This window comes from Euwallacea similis, chromosome 21 (genome assembly GCF_039881205.1).
Source record: "Euwallacea similis isolate ESF13 chromosome 21, ESF131.1, whole genome shotgun sequence".
Classification (NCBI taxonomy): domain Eukaryota; kingdom Metazoa; phylum Arthropoda; class Insecta; order Coleoptera; family Curculionidae; genus Euwallacea; species Euwallacea similis.
The window spans coordinates 3,224,236-3,245,808 of record NC_089629.1 but is presented as its reverse complement, the minus strand read 5'-3'; the positions used below and the strand labels follow the sequence as shown (position 1 = coordinate 3,245,808).

The 21,573-nt window shown below is 37.4% G+C and overlaps 4 protein-coding genes across 19 annotated transcripts in view; 1 reads left to right on the top strand and 3 right to left on the bottom strand.

Annotated features, from left to right (window-relative positions):
- LOC136415901 (uncharacterized) overlaps positions 1-21,573 on the bottom strand; it is a 50,851-nt gene that overhangs the window by 14,000 nt on the left and 15,278 nt on the right. The gene's annotated exons all lie outside the window — the stretch shown is intronic.
- Positions 199-3,615, bottom strand: LOC136415896 (sodium/hydrogen exchanger 9B2-like). Its single transcript, XM_066400779.1, has 7 exons — positions 3,053-3,615; positions 2,536-2,681; positions 2,198-2,429; positions 1,908-2,141; positions 1,618-1,858; positions 1,164-1,565; positions 199-621 (listed from the first exon to the last, which is right to left on the bottom strand). The coding sequence occupies exons 1-7, from the start codon at positions 3,286-3,288 to the stop codon at positions 262-264; spliced, it is 1,851 nt and encodes a 616-aa protein (XP_066256876.1). The 5' UTR covers positions 3,289-3,615; the 3' UTR covers positions 199-261.
- Positions 5,128-21,573, bottom strand: part of Ca-beta (Ca2+-channel-protein-beta-subunit) — a 39,562-nt gene continuing 23,116 nt past the window's right edge. For 4 of the 16 annotated variants that reach the window (XM_066400780.1, XM_066400788.1, XM_066400783.1 and 1 more), the window contains 9 exons: positions 12,506-12,622; positions 11,737-11,856; positions 11,475-11,685; positions 10,868-11,096; positions 10,549-10,813; positions 10,332-10,499; positions 10,171-10,276; positions 10,026-10,061; positions 5,128-7,922 (listed from right to left, as the gene is read on the bottom strand). In XM_066400780.1, the coding sequence (XP_066256877.1) occupies positions 7,678-7,922; positions 10,026-10,061; positions 10,171-10,276; positions 10,332-10,499; positions 10,549-10,813; positions 10,868-11,096; positions 11,475-11,685; positions 11,737-11,856; positions 12,506-12,622 (1,497 nt within the window). In that variant the 3' untranslated portion in view covers positions 5,128-7,677. Of the gene's footprint in view, positions 7,923-8,112; positions 8,189-8,278; positions 8,343-10,025; positions 10,062-10,170; positions 10,277-10,331; positions 10,500-10,548; positions 10,814-10,867; positions 11,097-11,474; positions 11,686-11,736; positions 11,857-12,505; positions 12,623-13,335; positions 13,435-14,767; positions 15,315-19,334; positions 19,579-21,573 lie in introns of those variants that run through there. The other 12 variants (XM_066400792.1, XM_066400793.1, XM_066400790.1 and 9 more) reach the window with 11 other exon arrangements.
- On the top strand, positions 16,782-18,220 carry LOC136415858 (uncharacterized). Its single transcript, XM_066400715.1, has one exon. The coding sequence runs from the start codon at positions 16,823-16,825 to the stop codon at positions 18,035-18,037; it is 1,215 nt and encodes a 404-aa protein (XP_066256812.1). The 5' UTR covers positions 16,782-16,822; the 3' UTR covers positions 18,038-18,220.

Here is a 21,573-nt window from a genome sequence, read left to right as displayed (position 1 = left end):
AACTGAATGCCTGTAATCCTCTTTTTCTTGAAGGGGAGAATCTCTGCCATTATTAGAATTTGCTCCTCAAATGAAGAAATTGGCTGCTGTCGAAGGTACACTAGGAGCCCAACTGAGTAATAGATTAGAAGGATGATCGGACAGGCCTAGGAAATATAATAATAATGGGTGCGTAGAGGCCTTTAAAATTATAAAAAACTAAATACTAAACGGCACATTTATTTAACAAATCAAATCCAATATTGAACAAACTCCATCAATTCAGCTCTCAGGCACCATTAAACTGTTTTTCACTTTCAAGTTCTCTTCAGATTTATTAACAGTTTTCACACCTTCAACCAAGTTATCTGTAACATGAGCATTGTCCCCCATCCCTTCGTGCCCATCGATTATTGTGATATCGCGAATTGAAGGCCTGTGTGATCTCCTCCAACCCTCTACTATAATCGGCAACCGAGTTTTCGTAAGGAGCCGCGGTCCGGTCAAAGTAATTAAAATAGCCCCAGTGGGGGCAGTCACTATTATCGAGAGGATGCACACCATCATGATTTTGTTTGCATACACGTATTGTTTAGAATCTACGTTATCGATCATTCCCAGGATAACCGGAGCTAGAGCTGCCTAAAAAAGTACATTCTAATGTTTAGAAAATTACCTTCTTTCTAAACTCAAAAAAAAAAACGGCGCCCCAGCTAATTTTCTTTTTTCAGCTATGTATCGGGAAGAATAAAATTTTTTGAGTAAAATGGGCAGTTTTTGCGATATTTAATTATAAAATTATACGAAATGAACAGTTTAAAGTGCCTATAAAAAATTTGATTTTTTTCCAAAAAAACGTGAACACTTTCTCCTTTCTTCTTAATGTATACAAGCAAAAGCAAAAAACAAAAAGTAGGGAGGCTTATCCAAAGAAATCAATCGCCTCACAACACGTTTGGAAGTAAACTGCTGCAAATTCCGAAAAATGATTATTGCTATTTTACGAAAAAAAATGGCAGTAAACACTGTGGAATTATTTTTTGACGACCTTAAATCTGAATGAAAAACTAATCTTATCAATTGTAAACAATAATATGACAGAAGTAGATTTTCAATACATATTTTCGCCACATTAACTAGTGCACCGGTTTTTTGTTGTTGAGTTTAGATAAGTACAATTGTACCTGCACAGTGGCTTTGGCCATTAAAGCAAAGGCAATAAACACCTTTTCCTTCACGTTATAGTTACAACCAATGGAGACAACAACTGTAACTACCATCCTTAACAAAAAGGCGGTGACCAAAATTCCAGTTCCTATGGAAACAATGGAAGCATCGAGTTCGGAGAACTTCACTTGCGCTCCAGTAAGGCCAAATAAAACAGGCTCGAAGATCATCCAGAATATTTCAAAGGCAGTGGCTGCTGGATTGTCTTCAATTTCCCAGCCCTGGCGAGACCAGAAAACCAGACAGGTAAAGGCTGCTGCTACGCAAGCAAGGGGTCCTGCCCCACTGTAGCCTACAAGTCTGCTTCCAAAGACTGTGACGGTACCTCCCACCAGAAGGAGCAATATCCTGAGTGGTACCTAAAATTCCACAAAGTTAAGTACTAAAGTGTGGATTTTAGAGTGACCTTACCATAAAAGGATCGTGTCTTTCAGGAGCAAATTTGCAAATAACCCCCCACATGGCCCCGAAGAGAATACCTCCAAAAATAGACACTGGTCCTTGCAAAATTAGACGAGTTAAGCTATTCTGGGAAAACATGACGCTTTTGATAATCCCAAAAATTGCCACTGAGATAGCATCGTCAATGCCAGAGATTGCAATTATGAGTGTAGGGATTCCTTTAGCCACTCCATATCCCTTAGTTCTCAATCTGAAATAATTCGATTTATTTACAGTAATAATCTTTTGCTGGCTTTTACCTAAACAGGCAAGAAACCACTACAGCAGGAGAAACTGCTGCCACAATGCTTCCTAAGAGAGCAGCATAGCTCCAAGGGAGACCCAAGAACAAATTTGATAATGCTGCGGTTATAAGACCCTCAGCTAACCAAGGGATTAACCCCAGCTTAACCACTGTGAATTTGAGCCGTTTTAAAGCTTGCGGATCTAGGTCAAGGCCTGCTCTAATTAGAATTATAATCAAGGCTAGTTCTCTAAAAGTAATACAGATTACTAATCAAATGAAAAATTCAAAATTTCTGCATACTACCTCAAGACCTTGTTGATCTCCGAAAAGTCTTCGTTGATATTAACAAACCCGATATTTTGGAGCAGAACTCCAGTAAAAAGCATTCCGATGAGAGGAGGCAGGGTGGTGAGGCTCATTAGCCACCCTCCGAAATGAGAGCAAATGGTGAGGAAGATAATTTGGTACAAAATACCATTAGGAGGTGTTGCAGTCTCTCCTACTATGGAGTATAGGACGCACCAGGCGCATATACCTATGGCAAAGATTGATTTTTGTTGGTGAACATTTGGCATTCTTCTTCGCTTCGAAAGAATCTTTCCGTCTTCGACCTTAATAGCTGAAGAGGCTGTTTAACTTACCTATTATAGTAAGTGACAAAATTCTGGAGAATTGTCGATACGTTGGGCAAAACGGGTAAGGACAGATTTTGGGCCAAATCTTTGGCTGCCAGGAGGGGTGTATTTCTTTTGATCGGCATTTGAGGCAAAAGAGGTACCACCACGACCTAGAAGCGATTTTGGAATAGATTTAGATGATATATAGGCCGTAGTAAAATTAATTAAAAAAAAACTGTCATGCTAGCAAAAAATATGTATAAGGAAAGCAAACTTTCCACGAGAATAAACCTGACCCGTGTCTCATGGGAGATGTCCGAAAAAGCAGATTGAGCGAATATATCCCAAATATCCTTTTTGGCTTATAAACTTCTGTGTGCGAAGTTATCCAGGATACAGTAAATAAGATAAATCCAGTAAGAACACAGCCCCAAAACGAATTAAGTGTTAGAAACTCTATGTAGAGAGATAAGCCAATTTACCATAATCCTGGATTAAGCTGAACAAACCTGATTTAATCTAAACTAGCTTTCCTACTCACCTAATATCATTATTTTCAGGATGTCTCCTCCCGTGTGACCCTCTCGAAAACGTGGAAGTTTTGGACAAAACCGACTCAGTAACCGAAAACTTCTTTGGTCTACTCGACTCTCCTGCTTCTATTCTTTTGCTACCATTATCTGCAAGAAACAGCTGCTTATGGTCCAAATAAACACTACATTGGCACACATCCCCCTCACTGGGGGTCTTCAAGATCTTGCTAGATTTCGGATGCATCGCACAATGACGATGTCGGTATACTGGGGATTCAACATCGTCAACAAGTAAAGTATTTAGTGTGGTTTAGACAAAAAGACAAAATATCAATTTCTTTTTAACGAATGGTTAATTCATTTTATTATTAAATAAATAATTGGTCGTATGCTTATGCTGAATAGTGTAGGGATTTTAGGAAAAAAAGTCGCTTTTGTTGCCTTGAGATACAACAGTGATATTATCATGGTGCAGGTAAATGCTTGAGTTAAAAAACGAGAACAAATTAATATTCTAATGGGTTTGGTAGAATTAAATTAATGTTCATGAAATGTGTCGGTAAATGGAAATTCCTTAGGGCAGAATTCCCCAAAGTGGTTCCGTTGGTGATTATGAGTGTGGCGTTGGTCGAGGAACAAGCAGCTTCTCTCACATTCTTCAAACCTTCAAACTACGTATCTTATTCGGCATCGCAATCTCGTAGTTTTGACCCAAATTATCGATATATTTAATAATTTTTAATGCAATAATTCTCCATATAATAACAAATATCTACCAAAGAAGTTCTTTCAACCTTGAATACGTTTTTACGCTTGTTCGTGTTCTATGTTTAAATAAGTGCTGCTTACTCCAATTATATTTTTTACTACTTATTTAATCATGTGCAATATGGAGGAGTACTGATGAGGATTCCAAATTAACGATGACAATGGTTAATTTACGTGTGAAATGCATTAAAGGATAGCATCAGAGACTTACCTACATACAAATACCCACTCGTCACTAAAGAGGAATTTTGAAATGCCCAAAGATTCATATCACAATAAATTCATAACTGAAGAAGAATGCATTAGCGATCGTATCGAAATAAAATCTTAGAGCTTTCACCTTTGATAGCATACTTTTTATATGGGCTCCATACTATACTGTATGTTTTCCCCGCACAGTCCCTTAGTCCCCCAAGGTACCAATTGTAATAACATCAAATTTACAATGTTAAATACCAATAAATCATAATGTTTGCTGTTGGCAAATTGTTGTTTTAGGTTTCCAATAAAAATTGTAGTAGTGCAGGTATAAACAAAAAGCTGCACACCACAAAGACAATTCTCGTGATCCATACTAATATGATGTAATACACGTTTTATTGATCCTTAGCCAGACAATCAGGTTTGAAGATGCAAACTTGCAACTGAACGTGATGAAATTCAAAATTCATTCTTGCAGATTATTTAAGAGCGAGGCCGGCCTTAGCACGTATGGTGTCCTTAAACATCATTCCCCTGATCTCAAGAAAAACCGCTGACCAGGAAAGTCCGCCGCCCTGAGCTGTCGCTCCACCTCTCCCCTTCATAAGACTTGTACGGTCTGAGTGACGTACCTAATTGCGCCCCAACCCTTATTTCCGAGCCAAAAATCGGAAACGTTAAGCTATTACTTTTTTTAGAACTCGAAACCATCATTCCTTTCGTAAATAAACCAAAATGTTCATCATTGATGTCTGGACAACATTTACATTTCATTCGCAAATGTTTTAGAAGCAATTTTATAAAAATGTATTTGAACTGAACTCAAAGTATATCCAATCCTCGAGACAATCATGTACTCATGTCAAGTGGAAATTCACGTGTTTTAAAGTAATGTGTTTACCAAATGTACGATAATAATGTCACGAGAAACCTTTTTTTAAACCAATTTACGATTTGAAGTAAAAATGTTTGCTAATTGTTCTTTGATGACCAGCGAACCATACGGATATGGGCAGCTGCCCTGTGCACAAAGTGTGACATATTCGGTCCGTTTCAGCCCTAGCAATTCTTGGATTTTGTCAATTTTTCACCTTCAGTTAACAGATTAAAACTATTATTAATAACTTTATTATAGTTTTTATTTAGAAAAAACGAACACTTAGCGTGTTCCTGGATTCCCATACGAATTAAATTTTCTTTAATATACAATATAGTAAGGGGGCAAGGCGCTTAGAAAAAATTAACAACTAAACATTTAGTAGTAAATCAACTTGATATAAATTACATTAAACATTCACAAAAGTAACCGAAAGTTCGTATAGACACTGTGTACAATATTTATAATAAACGATAACTATGTACAACTTCAGGTTTCGGTAATCGCATAAGTATAATAATAAGTTTGCAAAGTGTTCATTAGACTCATGTAATAACGTTAACAGGATCTGAATATTACGATTTAGGTAGGAATTAACTATACTGCGTCGACCACAAGGCTCTAACAGTACCGAAGACAGGTACTTACTACTCGAAATACTTAATCGGGCAAGCCTTGGTACCACGTACGCACGTAAAAAACGTCTATATTACAGCACTACTTTTATACAAATTTTCGTTCAGTGTTTTATTATTATTGGTCGGTGAATATGTTCCTTTTGTAAAAACATGCATTTTAGTAATTAGAGAGGCTTAAAGGCTTACCTAGGTACTAATAGGTAGAGTTACGATCTTAAAACTGCAACGAAAGAAGGCCTTTTTAGAATCACTAAATCAACTTTCAGTTACAGTAGTTCTAAGGGGTGACTCTATAGAAAATTTACAATTTTTGCCTTGGTTCCTATAACTGGAGCTTATTTTCAGATTTTACCTAAAACAATAAATGTATGTGTGATATTTTCATAACATAGCTCCTTGTTCGAAGGCACATTCTCACTTCTTTCGGACTTTACGATCCAAAACAACTTGACCGTCAGAAAGCGCTAGTCATGATGGGCAAGTCGATTTGGCAAGGAGCTTTATGAAATCAAATTATGTATGATACAGACTATTCTATTTTGATGAATTATTTGATTGTCTTTAAGTCAAAATCAAATATATTCTTGTATGACTGAAATTTAATGAGATTTTCAGTGTTCAGCAAAATGGGACTAGAAGACGGAAGCGTTATTGTTGTTGCTAAGTGCCCAATCTGGAGTCATGACGGGGTTACGTTGTCGGGTCCCTCATTATGGAGTGTATGCTGAGAAATTATAGTTTTTCCAACTCCAAAGAGAGAACATCGTACAATGGTCTGTTTGAGGAAAAAAGGAAAAAATCAGCTTTAATTCTTACAAATCTGGAGATTTAACTTCTCACGCATTTCCAAATCGCGGACTAAAAAAATTAGGTATATAACCACCGGAAGAATGGAAGAATAATGAAATAGACTTTGTGAAAAAGTAAATCTGCCTGAGCAAGAAACTACCCCTTTCGTGCAGAAAATGGGTTGTACTCCTTTCTGAAGGACCTAACAATGTAAAAGCATAAATGAGCCATGTCGATGGACGTGTCTGACTTTAGGTCTGAAATTGTCCCTTTTAGGTCTATATCATACGGCTGAGTGAAGACTTCACAAATTTCATGGAAAAATAACACGTCCATAATTCGTTACGCCACAAGTAGTGATATAATCTGAAAATAACAATCTGACTCGGAAAATCCCTACATACATGGAATTAAGTACTTAAACTTTCTAAACGCAGTGCAAACTTCAACATTGTTCTATATTAATTTCCTAGAATCAGTCAAATACGCTTGACGATATAATTTATTATTTTAATATCACGAAGGTAAGGTTTGTAGATAACTATTTATATTACTTTTAATAGTGGTCGTATAAGAGGTATCGGACAAAGCTGACGTTGCCTGAGACTTCTTATTCCAGCACAAAACCAAGCAAAATTCACTCTAACAATAGAGCTACGCCATCGGTTAAAGTATAATATCTCAGTTCTTTTGCTCTAAGATAGTAGGTACTTTGTATAAAATTCAATGTTCAACAATTACCCTTCCTTATACAAACAAATTAAAAAAATACTAATTACCGCTACAGTTAAAGCTTGAATAATCTTGTTTAATTCATTAGATGATTTAAAATTGAGCTGTACTCAAATATGGCACCAAAATGGTCAAAATTTTTAAAGTTCTATAATATTAAAGTTAAATCACATTATTTACGGAACATCTCATTGAAGAATCCTTTAAGGTACGTATAGGTCAGTTTCAGTGGCGCTCAAACTTACTCATAATACCTCTGAGGACCTTGGAATTCGGGACGATCTTCCAACTCCATGGCTCCAAACCTCTCCAGCAGCTCTTTCCTGTAGTTCCTGCCCTCCTGTTTGCTCTTCTCGATGAGGGATATAGAGTGTCTTTCTTCGGGGTACCTCCTAGTAGCCCCAGTCTCAGGTCTCGAAGGCCCTTCCTCCGGGAAAGGTTCCAACCTCCTCCCTGAGAACCTGCCTTCGTCCTCCAATCTAGATCTATCAAAGGAATCTTCGTAACTCAACAGTCTATCATCTCTATACGCTTTCGGAATTTGAGGTTTGTAGTAGACTTCCGTGACTCCGGAAGGGATTTCGTCCTGAAGTTCCTCTTCAATGGGTTGCTCCGTAGAAAGCCTCCACTATATGGCGTTCAGGGCTTTCCTAGAAGTGCTTTTAAGGGATGATGGGAAATCCATGTCTTCCCTGCTACGTAAATTACGAGAAGGAACCCGGTCCAAGGGTCGATCTCGATAATCATCGGGGGGTAAATGGTGGGCCCCTGTATGGGTGTTGAGGTGGTCTTTTTCGGAGTATTCGTCATACTCTCGGTCCCGTTCCAGTCTTGCTCTAGTGCTTCGAGAATGTGCAGTCTGGAAGGTGTGACCTACCGGATAAAATCACGTTTGAGATCACTTGAAAAAAAATTTCAGCTAAGAAAGAGCGACTTTTCCTACTAAGGCTACATACACAAAAATTGTCAAAAACGCAAATACATTCTTAAACCACACACAAACCATTAGTCTGCTTCTCATTTTATTGTCAATGCCAAACTTCTTCTTCTACAGAAAACTTACAAAACCGAATCAGCTTAAGCAAAGAGGTCAGTAGAGCCGGCTCGCCAGATTTTGCCAGGACTGGGTGCTACTCCTGCTTCGATAAGTGCAGAAGTTAAAGTACAAAAAGCGTTTAGCGAAGCGATTTGAAACAAAAAAGAAAGACAAATTAAAACCGTGCACTCACTTAACCTTAAAGGGGGCTATTTTTTATATCTTTGAGGGGATTGGTGTCATTGAGCCAGAAAAATCTGAAAACATCGGTTCGTGTTAATTTCGAATATTGATTCTGTCTCTAGGAAAACGAAGTTCGTCTGAAGTTGTGAAGACACTTTTTGTATTAAAAATGGTAATTTGGAACAGGGATTAACGAAACTAAAAATTGGGGTCAATTGCAAAAAGGTAAACGTCCCTGATTCCGACCCTGTTCTCATAAAATCCAGAAAAAGTTAGCGTAATAACTGATACTTAAAACTGATACATATCGACTAATTATTTAATAAAAAATGCAAACTATATTTTCAATAATTTTATTTTTTACCGTTCCCCTATATTTTCATGAATTTATGTCCAGCCTGATATATGAATTAAACACGGAGCAATTTTCTTGCAAAAAATCAACAAATTAAGCTATTTCTCTGCGCCCATGAAAAGTTTTATCAAAAATACCTGAATTCATGCAGACAATTGCTCCGTTAAAATCTCATGAGCGTTAGTGACAAATTTGGGCTTTATTTATACAAATATCAAACATTGTTCGCCTTAGACCCTTAAAACAAGGTTTCAAAACTCTCCACTGATCAGCATTAAGGTTTTCAATAATATACTTCTATGAGGATATATCATATAAATATGCCGTTATACCATATGAAATTACAAATGAAATAACCCCTGACTGATTGTTTGCACCTTTTCTTGGAGACTGAAATAACTAGAAGAAGTTAAAATCAAAAGTACTTCCATTTAGTTTCGCATAATCTATTATATCTCTCTTCAGTTTCTAGACGGTATACTAGTATTATTAAAACTCTTTTACGAAGAGCGTAAATCTCTGAGGAACCACGAGAAGCTGTCTGGATAACCTTATTCCTTTATTCATGAGTTCACTCGCACTTCGAATCAAATAACCTGTACGTATATATATTAGATATACGTACATTACCATAGATAGAATTTGGAAATTTTATATGAAATTTTGTAAATTTTCATTACCGTTAATTTTTAGCTATTTTTGAGATACCATAGCTAGTCGAAATGTAGATTAATCAAGAAAGTAAAATCTCGAAATCTCGGTAACAGGCAAAGACTTGACTATGGATGTATTGGAAGAACGAATAATAGAATAGGTGGAAATTCGAAGAAACATACCATACATATGTTCATTTTGAACAGGGCGGACAGATATAAGCTCTTTATCCTGAAATTCCTTATATGGTTTCAAATATCGGAAAACGAAGTTACCTGTGAATTTAACTTCTTTCTCTTCCCTTCTGGTGGAACACACCTATTGATTTAGCAAAAATATCACTCCATTAAATGGACTAGACATTTTCTAGGACAGATTCTCCAAGAAATTAATCGGTACTATATCAGCAGTTCAGATGACATCAGCATAAAACGCAGATACGCTTTAGAGGTTTAACTAACACCAGCGCTACTAACAACAAATTTAAGAAATCCTAACTAACAGGCAAGTAAATAGTAATAAATAAATGCTTCAAGTAATCACTACCATAGTTCACCCAAGATCCCAATTCTCTGAAAATCTTTAGCAGAAATCACTATCTTGAGCGAACAAGCAAATTATATGTACCAATATGACAACAGTATCAAGTAACAGACATGCAAAATGTGTTATAAGAAAGATAGTGATTCTAGAGAGTCTACAGAATCCCAACTTTGCAATCCAATATATCTAACGTCAGCGTGACTACCTCTATCATGATGCAATCCGAATGAATCATGGTGGGCTGAAAAGAGGGTGGAATGTTAGCCATGAAGAGTGTTAATAGGGGATTATAATAATGGAGATTAGAGGGTCGGAGCAATTTGATGATCGTAAATTTCTCGATACATTACCTGGTAAAGTGGGTCTGCCTTGTTCCCCACTTGGAGAGGCCTGGGGAGAGGCTGCGGTCGTTCTTTGCACGTTGGGGTTTTCTTGGTGTGTTGCCTTCCAATAAGCCTAAATGGAAATTTGATTGATGAAGTCTCATATTTAATTTATTCTTCGTACAAACCTCTAAATACTCAGCTATATGCTCACAGGCATCATCCAATTGGTTTTCATCTAGGATTACATCGAACATCTCCGGAGGACATTGAGCTAGTTTTTCAGCTGCCACCATTTGAACGTTTAGGTGTCTCGCTTGGCTTTTGCCTCTTGATTTTATTAATCTTTGTAAAACCTGCAAATATTTGTTTTATTACTCATTAAGAGGACATGTAGTGACTTACCTTAGGACTAGTAATTTTAAGATAAACAATACAAGGAGCTAGAGACGTTTTGGCAAGTTGCGAAGGATGGTTTATCGTATCACAATCCAGCACCACCAATTGCATGGTGGTAGCCAGTTCAAATATCCTTTCGATTTCTGCTTGGACCTCGTTAAGACAAGTAGACCTAGTGGCTGACCGCTCCATTATCGCCCTTTTCGACGGGTTGTTGAGTAAGGAACGTTTGGCTAAGCTAATATCTGCCATTACCCTGGTTATAATTATCCTGGAACGGTTCTAGCGTAAGCTACAAGAGACCCAAAAAGGTAGCACTACTGACCTTCCTTCAAACCGGTGTTTGAGGAAATCGAATAAGGCCTTCTGCATCATGTCAGTGACTTCGTAGCCCTTTAACGAAGGGCCGACCAGCACCACTGGTCTCATCGATGGGACTACGTCGTATGGGGCTGTTGTTTCTTGTTTTTTGAAGAAAGGTTTCTTCTTTTCCTTTGCCGGAGGAGTCGTGAGGGATTTGCCTCTGGGATTTCCCATAGAATCCGACTCGTCTCCTGAAATTATTGTCGTCGTGCAAAACCAAAGCAGTATTATACGATGTATAATTTTTTTTCTACCAAGCCTGGACATGCAGCAACTAAAACAGCTACATAGCTAAGTCTATAACTACGTGTACTGCAAGGGACCATTTGGAAGGAAAGGATATTGAGTTTAAAAAACAAAAACATGTTTAATCCTGCACTTACTCACTTAATAAATATTAGGGCCCAGTGTATTTACAGCAAAATCAGTTGCAAATTGGACAAAATCAAATAAATTTGCCTTTGAAGACTGGGAAACAATTATACGAATTTACGACATCGATACGCAAAAAACACCAAAAAAATCGTTGATTCAGAAGAAGAAAAATCATTGATTTGGATGGGACATACCGGGTGTAGGAGGAGTGCTACCTCTCGAAGCATCGTTACCAGTAGCGCCGATGTTCGAGCTTGAACTTGTTTTGCTTGAGTAGAGCTTAGTGGTGCGAGTTTGAACTTGTTGCTGCCTGAGATTCTCTAATTTCACGGGTGATGGAATAAATCCAATGTCACAGCCTTCTTTCACTAGGCGGCCAATCCACCAGTTGTTGTCGTATTTCTCCTACATTCAATCTTACTTCACTGTGAATAATTTGGCTAAACGGGAGCTCACCTTAATGTGCAAGAAATCCCTAACATCGAAGGAAATTGCGTAACCATGCACCGGGGAGTCGTCGTCCAAATTCCCATCGTATGCAACGTTGGTCCTTACAGAGAATGCTACCGATCTGGTCTGAAATGAAGAAACTGCATAAATTTACAACAATAGGGTAGGGCGAGAATGCCACGTTCGAATGTGTCTCATTAGAGGAATCGATGAGGTCTTCTGATGGGTCACATAGCTGTGATTTTTTTTCATTCTTCTGAGTCTCTACAGGCCAGCAAATGGAGTCCGTTTTTAGCGTCTCGTCTCTGTTGGTGATCAATATCATCCATCGTTGAGATTTTCTGTTGATTCCTTTCCTTCAAATTGTCTTCATATTGAGTCATTTTCAGTTTCTGCTTCAGCTAAATATTTGCGGGTATTACCACATATTGCGTTCTAATTTTGTTTCATAGTCAATGCATACAAGCTTAATCACCAACTTCGCTTCCTTCTTAAGGTCTACAAACTCTCCTGTCGCATGTTAATAGTATTAAATCGATACCTCCATAGCAATTAATGGGCAGGCTTAAACTGAAACTTATGCAACTTTCCTACTAACCGAAATAGGTCATTGCTCATTAAAACCGAGATTTAAGGTTATTTTTGTCACACAAGAAGTAGTGCACTTCAAGTCGAGTGATTGGCATGGTTCGTTGATAGAGAATTGCTGAAGTGTTAAATGGGGTTTAGACTAAAGAAATTTATTAAACTGTTCAAGCAAAAACTTTGTCCTTACCCTCGCCTTTTCCAACTGACTAAGGGCCGCCCTTTCCTTCTCCCTCCGTAGGTTCTCCTTCTCCTCGTCCAACGACAGGTCCGATGATGGCTGTGAATAATTTGAATCAGCGGATCCCTAGAAAGAAAACACATTCCTCTTAGCACAAACACTAAAAAATCGCAATTCCTGCGCTAAATGATTGTGACTGAATGAATGCTCAAGAAGTTCTGAAAAAATCAGTCTTTCAATCAGTCAACTACAAATGTTCTGGACTAATACTCAAATCTACCTAACAATAAATGCTGATTCTACTGCGCACTTAAATGAAATACTCATTTAGAAAGGTACCTCTAAAACTTACAACTACAAAGTGATGAAGTGTATTGTTTATCTTTAGTCAGATATTGGGGTTCGAAAACACCATAGGGGACTATGTACCTAAACACAGTAATCTAGCCCAAATTAAGGCAATTTTACATGCAAATTAACCAGCGTTCGAAGATAAGGAAGAAGGATAGAGCATTCGTTTTTCTAATAAAAGAGAGTAGTGAAATAATGGTAATGATCTAACATCCTGTCCTGAATGAAACGGAGTAATGTTAACGAATGGCTACGAAAATACTTGGGAGATGAAACGATGGATAAACAGGCTTTACATAAACGATGAGGTGAATATGTAAACAAGTTTAGCATTCCGCAGAGCATAGTTCTGAACAAATTTCTAGATTGTATCTACAAAATAAGCACAGTCAAAACTCTCTATTAATAACACTGTTCTTATATTATGATCTATAAGGCTTTTGTAGATATTCACAATTATTCTACGACTAACCAACCTCGGTTCTTACCAGGCTAGTGTATTTTGACATAGGTTAGTTGAAGGGACGCTGACAAACATGCGACAGTATTAGAAGTTAACCGTCTTCAGTTTGTAATACCGTCCAGATCTAAAGAGATTAGGTTAGCTTTAGGTCTAATTCCAAGAAAAAAGTGTATACTACAGAAAAACTTTACTTTTTCTTGTTTATAAGAAATATCTTAAATCGTTATATGGCATGTAGACCGGAGATCAGATTTCCGATAAAACCCCCAAGAAAAACTAATCGCACAGGCACGAAATGTTGTAATACGTGAATGGGACCCTGAGGTAAAATTTTGTTAAAATCGCGTTCCTTCCTTTGTCAGTTCACAGGTACAAAGTTGAAGAATAATAATTCTGAAACAGTGAAAAGCAATGCAGTATTGCAGAGATGCGGTTTGTGATGCACTTGAGAGAGCAACTTAGTCCTTCTGTGGGAAATAATACTCAGAACTCAATGAGCGCCTTTCTTCTTCATAGCCCGAGGGTAAAGCTAGTATTTAATTATTAATGAAATAAAGCACCATGTCACATGTAGGACCAAAAACTATTAATTTATCTACTTCACACTATTCCTTTAAAACAACCAATTTAGTTGATTTTTTTCAATGAAGACCTGGCATAATCAGTGGTAAATCCTTGGAAAAATCACACCATTATCAACATTTGAAAACTGTTTCATCCCTAACGTGAGCTTATCTATGCCGCCATAGACAAAAAAAACTAAGGAATTTTACTTTCCCCGCGCGGGTTTCCAGAATTTGAAAATCCGTTCACTCAGGGTGTTCATACATTGAAATCCTAGGAATCATCACTCTAAATATGAGTTTACTGCGTTTATAATTTAACTTTCAGTCATCGCACTAACTTGTGCGTTTCAAGAAAAACATACGTCTAGTTGCCTTTTGAGACCTTAAACGGATCTCTAAAACGAGTAGAGTGGTAGTTATAGCATCACCGACCAGAAGAATTTTCAAATTTTCCCATATCTAAATGAACAAAAATTGGCGCATTTGATTAGCCAAACAGAAGTAAATGACAAAAAATCTCAACGCAGATAAAGATATCTATAGGGTATTCCTTAAGTCCAGGGTAGCTATTGTGCGACATAAACACTCTAACATTCTGAGGAAGTCTCATTTGGTATCAAGTAATTGTCTTCAAGCAGCTACTGGAAGCTACTTCTCAATGTTACATATTGAACCGCATTTTTCCCTTTCTTCTCCATATCGTAGAATATTATGGAAAATATCCTATTTTAGGGAGAGTCTCTTAATAAGGTCATCGTGTGGGCACATTGTTGACTCAAAAAGGAAATTGCCTTTGATGATGCGTGTTCCATTTCAAGATTATCACATTATGAGGCTGTTCGCTATTACACCTAGTTAATCATTTCTTCTAATACTCAATTGAGCACGTACCTGAGTGAACAATTTGTTATAACCCTGATTGAAATTGTTGTATCCCATCATTTTGCGACATGTCCCAGCACTTTGTCACAAGTCCCTTCATATACACTCGTGTTTCCAATAAAAACCTGCCATTCCTACAATAGTTCCATGACAGGTATTTCACACTAGAGCTCAAGGAAAACTTTCAACGTCCCCACATCCTGTTTAGCTCGTGTTTTCCCGAGAAATAAAACTCGATGGAAACGCGTCTGTAACACGAAATCGACTGAGCTTTCACCACATCTTTTGTCTGGAAATGAGTCGTAAACTTTCGGATACAGTGTAAACTATTGCTAAATTACAGTCTAATTCGAGTAAAGGTTCAAAATTTCATGTTTTGACTGTTTTCCGAAAGCAAGTGACTGTACATTTTTAATAGAGGTGGGGTTAGGAGATAGTGCGCCTGCGCAAGTATCGATTTCCACAACTCCAACTGACTTTTCACCGCTGGTGCCAGTTCACGGAAAATTCTGAATCAAGAGAAGAGTTGTCTGGAAATGGAAAATATGCGGTGAGAAACACAGCGTATTGGAAAAGTCCTGGATTTTATTAAGATAAGGGTTTTGAGGTGTTTTCGGAGGAAAAGGACGGTGGCGGATGCACTATATTCTGGAGGGGCAGGGGGAGGGGGGGTGCGAAGTGTGGAGTTTTGATTAGAAAATTGTTTTTCCCTCGGAGGCAAGAAAAGGTCTAAGATGCTCTGATAATTGGCTTAGAGCAACTCTATAGTATTTCGGTGCAATTACTTCCAGAAGCTTTTTGAGTTAGTCAAACTTATCCTTGCATCTCAACAATGAAGTTTGGAGAAAAATTACCAAAAAATCTTGCCTAATACATTCTTCCTTCCGTTAACTTGCATAGACTCCATTTTCTTTAAATATAAACATACTTAAAAACAATTCTCAATACAAACATATCCAACACTTGAACTGGTTCTTTAGCTGAAAGCAAAAGCTGCATTTGCAGAACCAGTGGTGTCCAAGTCAAAAATTGATCAGATCAGAGATGTAGAGAAAAATACTGATTATCTACGTCATTTTTTTTTTATGTCTGAATCTGCCACATTTCAGAAGCGGTTGAGTTTTGCGTCATGTTCCAAGTTTTTAAATTTCAAAAAATTGAGAACTTCTTTCCGTGTTATTGAAGATATTGAAATTAAGCTGGAAACACTTTTCAATATTGGATAGTTTTTGAAGATAAAATAGGAAAAACACGGACGGCTCCAACGGAGATGGGAGAGCTTGTAACCGTCACAGAATCAAATCAGATTAAATATCGATTTCCATGGAAGATCTCTTAATATGCTCAAATTCAATTTTCCTGCTTTTGTAAAAAATAACCCAAAGGCCTATCAAGTTAAAAAAATCGAAACCACTTCAAGCCTTTTTCAAAAAAAGAAATTTTTTGTCTTTCGGGATGAAACTTTCGGTTTGTCCTATAGCGATTCTCATTTAAAATGCAACTTCCTAAGAAGAATTTTTGGTTCACACAAACTTTTCCAGCTTACCATGAACCACTTCCTGCAAAGAACCAAATACTGACATAAGTTAAAGTTCATGTTATAAATTTTCCCCGAATTAGCACTGTGCACATCTACGAAATATATGATTTTTGATAGTGCACTGGAACTTGGCGCATATCCTCGTTATTTTTACAAGTTTTCAATGTATTTTTAAACTATTAAATGCTAACAATATCAATTTATCAAATCATACTCGTTAGCTGTCGACATGACGAATGAAAATGTTAGTGCTTAGCATACTCGAGTGAGTTACACTGTCTTCAGTTACAAAACAGTGGTCAATTAGGTGACTAAAACCGAAATTTTGGCACAACTTGCAGGAAAAAATTACACTTCTATAAATCAAAATTTTGTTTATGGTCAACAATCATTCAGACAATCATTGGTGTCGCATTATGCATGAGCAAGCAATCAAAAGACAATATTACGAAGATAACGGAGATAAAGCAGTATTATTACATTATTATTTAATTTTCATCATCACAACATATTCAACCTTCAATATGGAAAGTCTGTTATCTGACGAAGAGTGTACTTTGATCCTAAAGCGAAGCCTTAAGCACGATCATTGCAAGTTAGTCGAGAAAGAACTGAGTAAGTTTGCAAACAGAATTCTAGGCTTCATGGGAGACCATCTTGTACTGAATTTAAAATACACCGTTAGAAATGACCCAGCGATATACACAGGGAGTTTCTTCGTAAAGTGTTTGCCTCAAACCAACCAGGAGCAAAAGGAGTTTGTGGATAACACAGGAATGCTGCGCAAAGAAGTTAAGCTATACAAGAAGCTAATGAAGCCGCTGCAGGCACTAGTGACTATGCAGTTCTGTGCTGAGTTGTATTTTTCCAGGGAAAATATCATGGTTTTTGAAAACCTAGAGAGCAGAGGCTTTGCCATTTTACCCAAAACTTTTTTTGACAAATGGAAAATCATGGTAGGTCTGAGGACCATGGCTCAAATGCACGGGGCCAGCCTCATATTAGAAGATGCAAAGAAGTCTGACGATAATGACTACTTTCTTGACACCGAGTGTAAAGAGGAGCTTTCAGACTATAAATTTGACTATACTGAAGGCCATGAGCGCAACAATTGGGTCAAGGCTGCGGTGGGGTGCGTGGGGGAATTATGCGTATATTTCACCGGGGATTTTTTATATAAGCAAAAAGTTCGACACTATCTAGAATCTGTGATGCCCAAGGTAATCGAGAGTTTCAGAGACACCAAGAAAGTGCTTTGCCACAATGATTTATGGGCAAATAACTTGATGTTCAATGAGAACGATGAGTGCATCTTCGTGGATTTTCAACTGGCTAAATACGGGCCTCCCGCCTTTGATTTCTGGGTATTCCTGTACTTCAACGCCCATCACCAACTACTCCAAGACAACCTGAATGAGTTCCTAGAACACTATTTTGATAGTTTGAAAAGTGAGTTAGAAACTGCTTCCTTGGAGATTTCGTTGATTATCTCAAAACAGGACTTTTTGGATACTGTGAAGTTTTATCAAAAACCGGCTTTGTTCCAAGTAAACTTTTGTGGGACTTACATCTACGCTAGCGATGAATTCATAAAGAAGATGATTAATGATTTAGAGTTGTATGACGATTTTAATTTCGGGAATAGGAGCAGGTACATTTTGGAGGAGATCACGAGGAGTAAAGAGTGCGAGGAGCGGTTTAAGAACACTATTTTACCACTATGTGATATGTTCAGATAAATGATAGATAAGCGACTGTTTGCGTCCTTTAGTTATTAAGAAATGTAAGCGGAACTTACCATAATGAAGCCTTCGTAAATCCGAAATCACAACTGAGTTAAATCGAGGGAGGATTGCTAATAAATTTTAAAAGCTATTATTCGTTTTAATTTTAGTTTTTATTTAAACAGATGTGTGACTTAAGGCGAGATATTGGAGCAAAACGCTGGGAGCGTATAATACCATAATCTTGCAGATTTTGTTAATAATTGAATATTTCCAAATAGTTTAGGTTTTTAAAAATAATTAGAAATCTAATCAGGAAACACAAACTGGTGTATTTTCTAAAATTCTGAAGTTACCTATCGAAACCTGATTTCGTTTAATCAATCCTGAGCCGATCTCAATTAATCTCACGTTGATTTCTCAGATCTAAAGTTATGCAAATACGCTCAAGTAACCTGATTGAATTTTCTTGATTAAAATACCTCACATATGATTGTGTGCATTCGTCACTTTAAAAATATCTGAAGGAACTTAATTTTGTTCCATCAATTTTGAGGAGAGTTTTAAACTTGAGTTTCTCAATGGTCCAGAAACTCAATCTGGCTACACCAGATTCCACTGCCGTTTTTTACGATGCGAGAAAGAACGGTGGTTCCGCTGGTTCCATTACAAAAATCTCGTGTAAAGATGTGGCTTTCTCACACTAGAAATGACTTCAATGATTTGAATCGCACAATACTGCAAACATTTGAAAGGTATTTGGTACTTCACCCTTGGATGAGCTTATCTGAGCTTACGCATCTTTGTCTGAAGGAGCGGCAGTATTGTGGTAACACAAAAATCCCTCAATCCGGATCTTTTCAAAAAATCAAATTTAAGGCTGCAATTTCGTTATAACAACCCATTCATAACATTTTCCTTCATAACATTGACTAATTGATGCAATAACAAAACATTAAACTCTATCGATACAAACCGAACATTCGCCTTTAAACTACAGTGACGAAATGCCGACCTCGAGTTCTAATTTTAAACTCAATAGATGGTCCAATAACTCGAAAAGTTTATTTCCCAAATAAAAAGTCTCTCATATAACTTATCCAAAATATTATTCACGAAGCGGAACCAGAAACTGGCCATGCCTATTTATCGCTAGTATAATAGTATAAGTAATTTTATATGAATCTTAGCACTGTTAAAATAATCAAAGCGTGTACAAGTCTCATTTTGCTGGCAAAGTTACGACTGCCCACATACATCCATTAAATCCAAAAGACATAAAAAAACTAATTGAACCCAAGGAGATTCTCACCCTTCGATTTCTCGACCTCCCGAATGGAATGTATACATGCTTCTTGTGCTTTATGGGTCCATCCCTATGGTGGTGATGGTGGTGCTTGTTTCTGGATAGCATTAGCACAATTCCGACACTTCCTTAATTCGAAAACACTAAATATCACAGCAGAGAAGTACTAAAAACACAACTCCTAAAATAAATTAGCCATGGTCCCGTAGCCTGTATCCAATGTTTAGTTGTATAAGAAACTGTCGTCTGTGGTTTAGAGGAATTAAACCTCTGCCAGGAACCGGGCTAAAAATAATTCACTTCATATTCCATGTTGTTTTGTTAAAACCCTTCGTAAATTACTCTGGAACTTTCGGATCTAATGTCAGGGGAATGTATGGCAAAAATATTCAATTTGAGTAACAACTCGGATTATATTAATTTGTGTTTTGCATGACGAGATTTGCCTTCCATTTAGTCAATTACGTGAAATTGTTAAATTGCTCTTGTTAGATCTGTTTTTGGTGCTTTGATTAAAGTTTCACTGCAGGGAAATGTACTAATTTATTTATAACAATTATTATTTAAACATTCATAGCGACCCTTAAATCCTTGGAGGTGTACGAGAACCGAGTAAAAATAACTACTCAGACGTAGAAAAACATAAAAATCGCCCAAGAGAACGAAGATACTTTGAGAAAAAAAAACAAGCCAAAAACAACCTCTTCCTGGCGCTGATTAAGGTTTTCCCATTTCCCGTCGACTAAAATATTAGAGCTGGCGTGAATTACTAACGTCCCGATAGCCAGAGGCATACATCATCTTGCTTCTAATCTTTTCAAAGGATCATCCCCGGCTTTCATTCACTTACGCCACTGCCTTTGCGTTAGTAGTCCAATATCAATTGCGAGCCGCAGTATCGCACGCCCCTGTCTTTCATATAAGCACAACTCAAAATATTTAGCTGGAGAGAGAACTTTTGCAAACATATTTGAATGAGTTGGATGGATATTTGCCACTTTTAAAAATGTTTCAATATGCCAGTAATTTTCTGAAAAAATTTCTAACTTTTCCACTAGAAGCGTGGAAGACAGAGGCGTGCGGCAACAGAATACCTCGAGCAGGGATGGTGCCATCTTCGGGACAGTCTTTCTATCTCGTTAAATATACAGAACGGAAAAGGAGAGAACAGAAAGAAACAGACAAAGTTTATCATTGAAACAGAAACCACCGTAATCATTGATCCTGTTTCACGTTCGATCACAAATGCTGGTATTGGCCAAGCGCCACGAGATGGCAGCATGGAGATACGTGTAGATTTTTATCAAGAATATTTGGATAAATTCGTTATCAACAGAAATTCTGACAGGAAAAAGGAAAACAGAATTCAAGAGCAGACTTACAGAGAATTGCTCTCAGAAGTTTTACACTAAGTCTATTTAGACTTCGGAAATAGAAGTTCAAATTTCTTTTTTAATTAAAGAGCGCAACGCTAGATGGAGCTTGCAAAAAAAGGAGCTAATTGTTATTGCTTAATAAACAAGATGTTCCATAACTGGCAAATTCGCCAGCGGTCCCTTACACAAGAATGATAATGGATTGCCGAAGATATTGCAGAAAAACTTTTGTAGAATCCCTCCGCTCCTTAACAACTAGTAACTGGTACCCGGCTCCAAAACTTCCCCTGCAAATGCAAATTTAATGACGACAAAAACCAACTTTCCGACAACACCTGGTACCAAACCACATGGGCCCAAACTGCAGACCCAAATTAACCTTGACATTGAACTTATATTTTCGTACCAAGGTACTAACGAGAAAACAAAACGACTCCGGTCCAGATGTAGTGCACTCCGCTGCAGTTGCGAAGAAATGACTTTGAAAGCGGTATACCGATGGTATTCGTCCAAGGTCATCGAAAAGTCACCCGAAATGTATGTCTCGAAGGCCTGATCATATGGGCGAAGGTAGGCGAAAGGAAATAATTGCGTTGGGGTGTAACCAGAAATGCGATACCATGTGTGTGTGCACGAGCAGTGGCGTGTCAAGTTTTTTAATAAAGTTATTAAGTTTTTTTGAAGCTCCAAAACAGGGTTATAATGCAAAAGGATTAAGTTGATTTTGAATGTTTGGGTCTGGAATTTTATGTGGACCGCAGGTGATGGGGACAATTTATGCGAACAAGGTTTTAACCGCAAACAGGCTTGTAAAGGCGTAATATTCAAGCTGAAATAAAGTGTACGAAATATGTATGTCCAACGCTAAA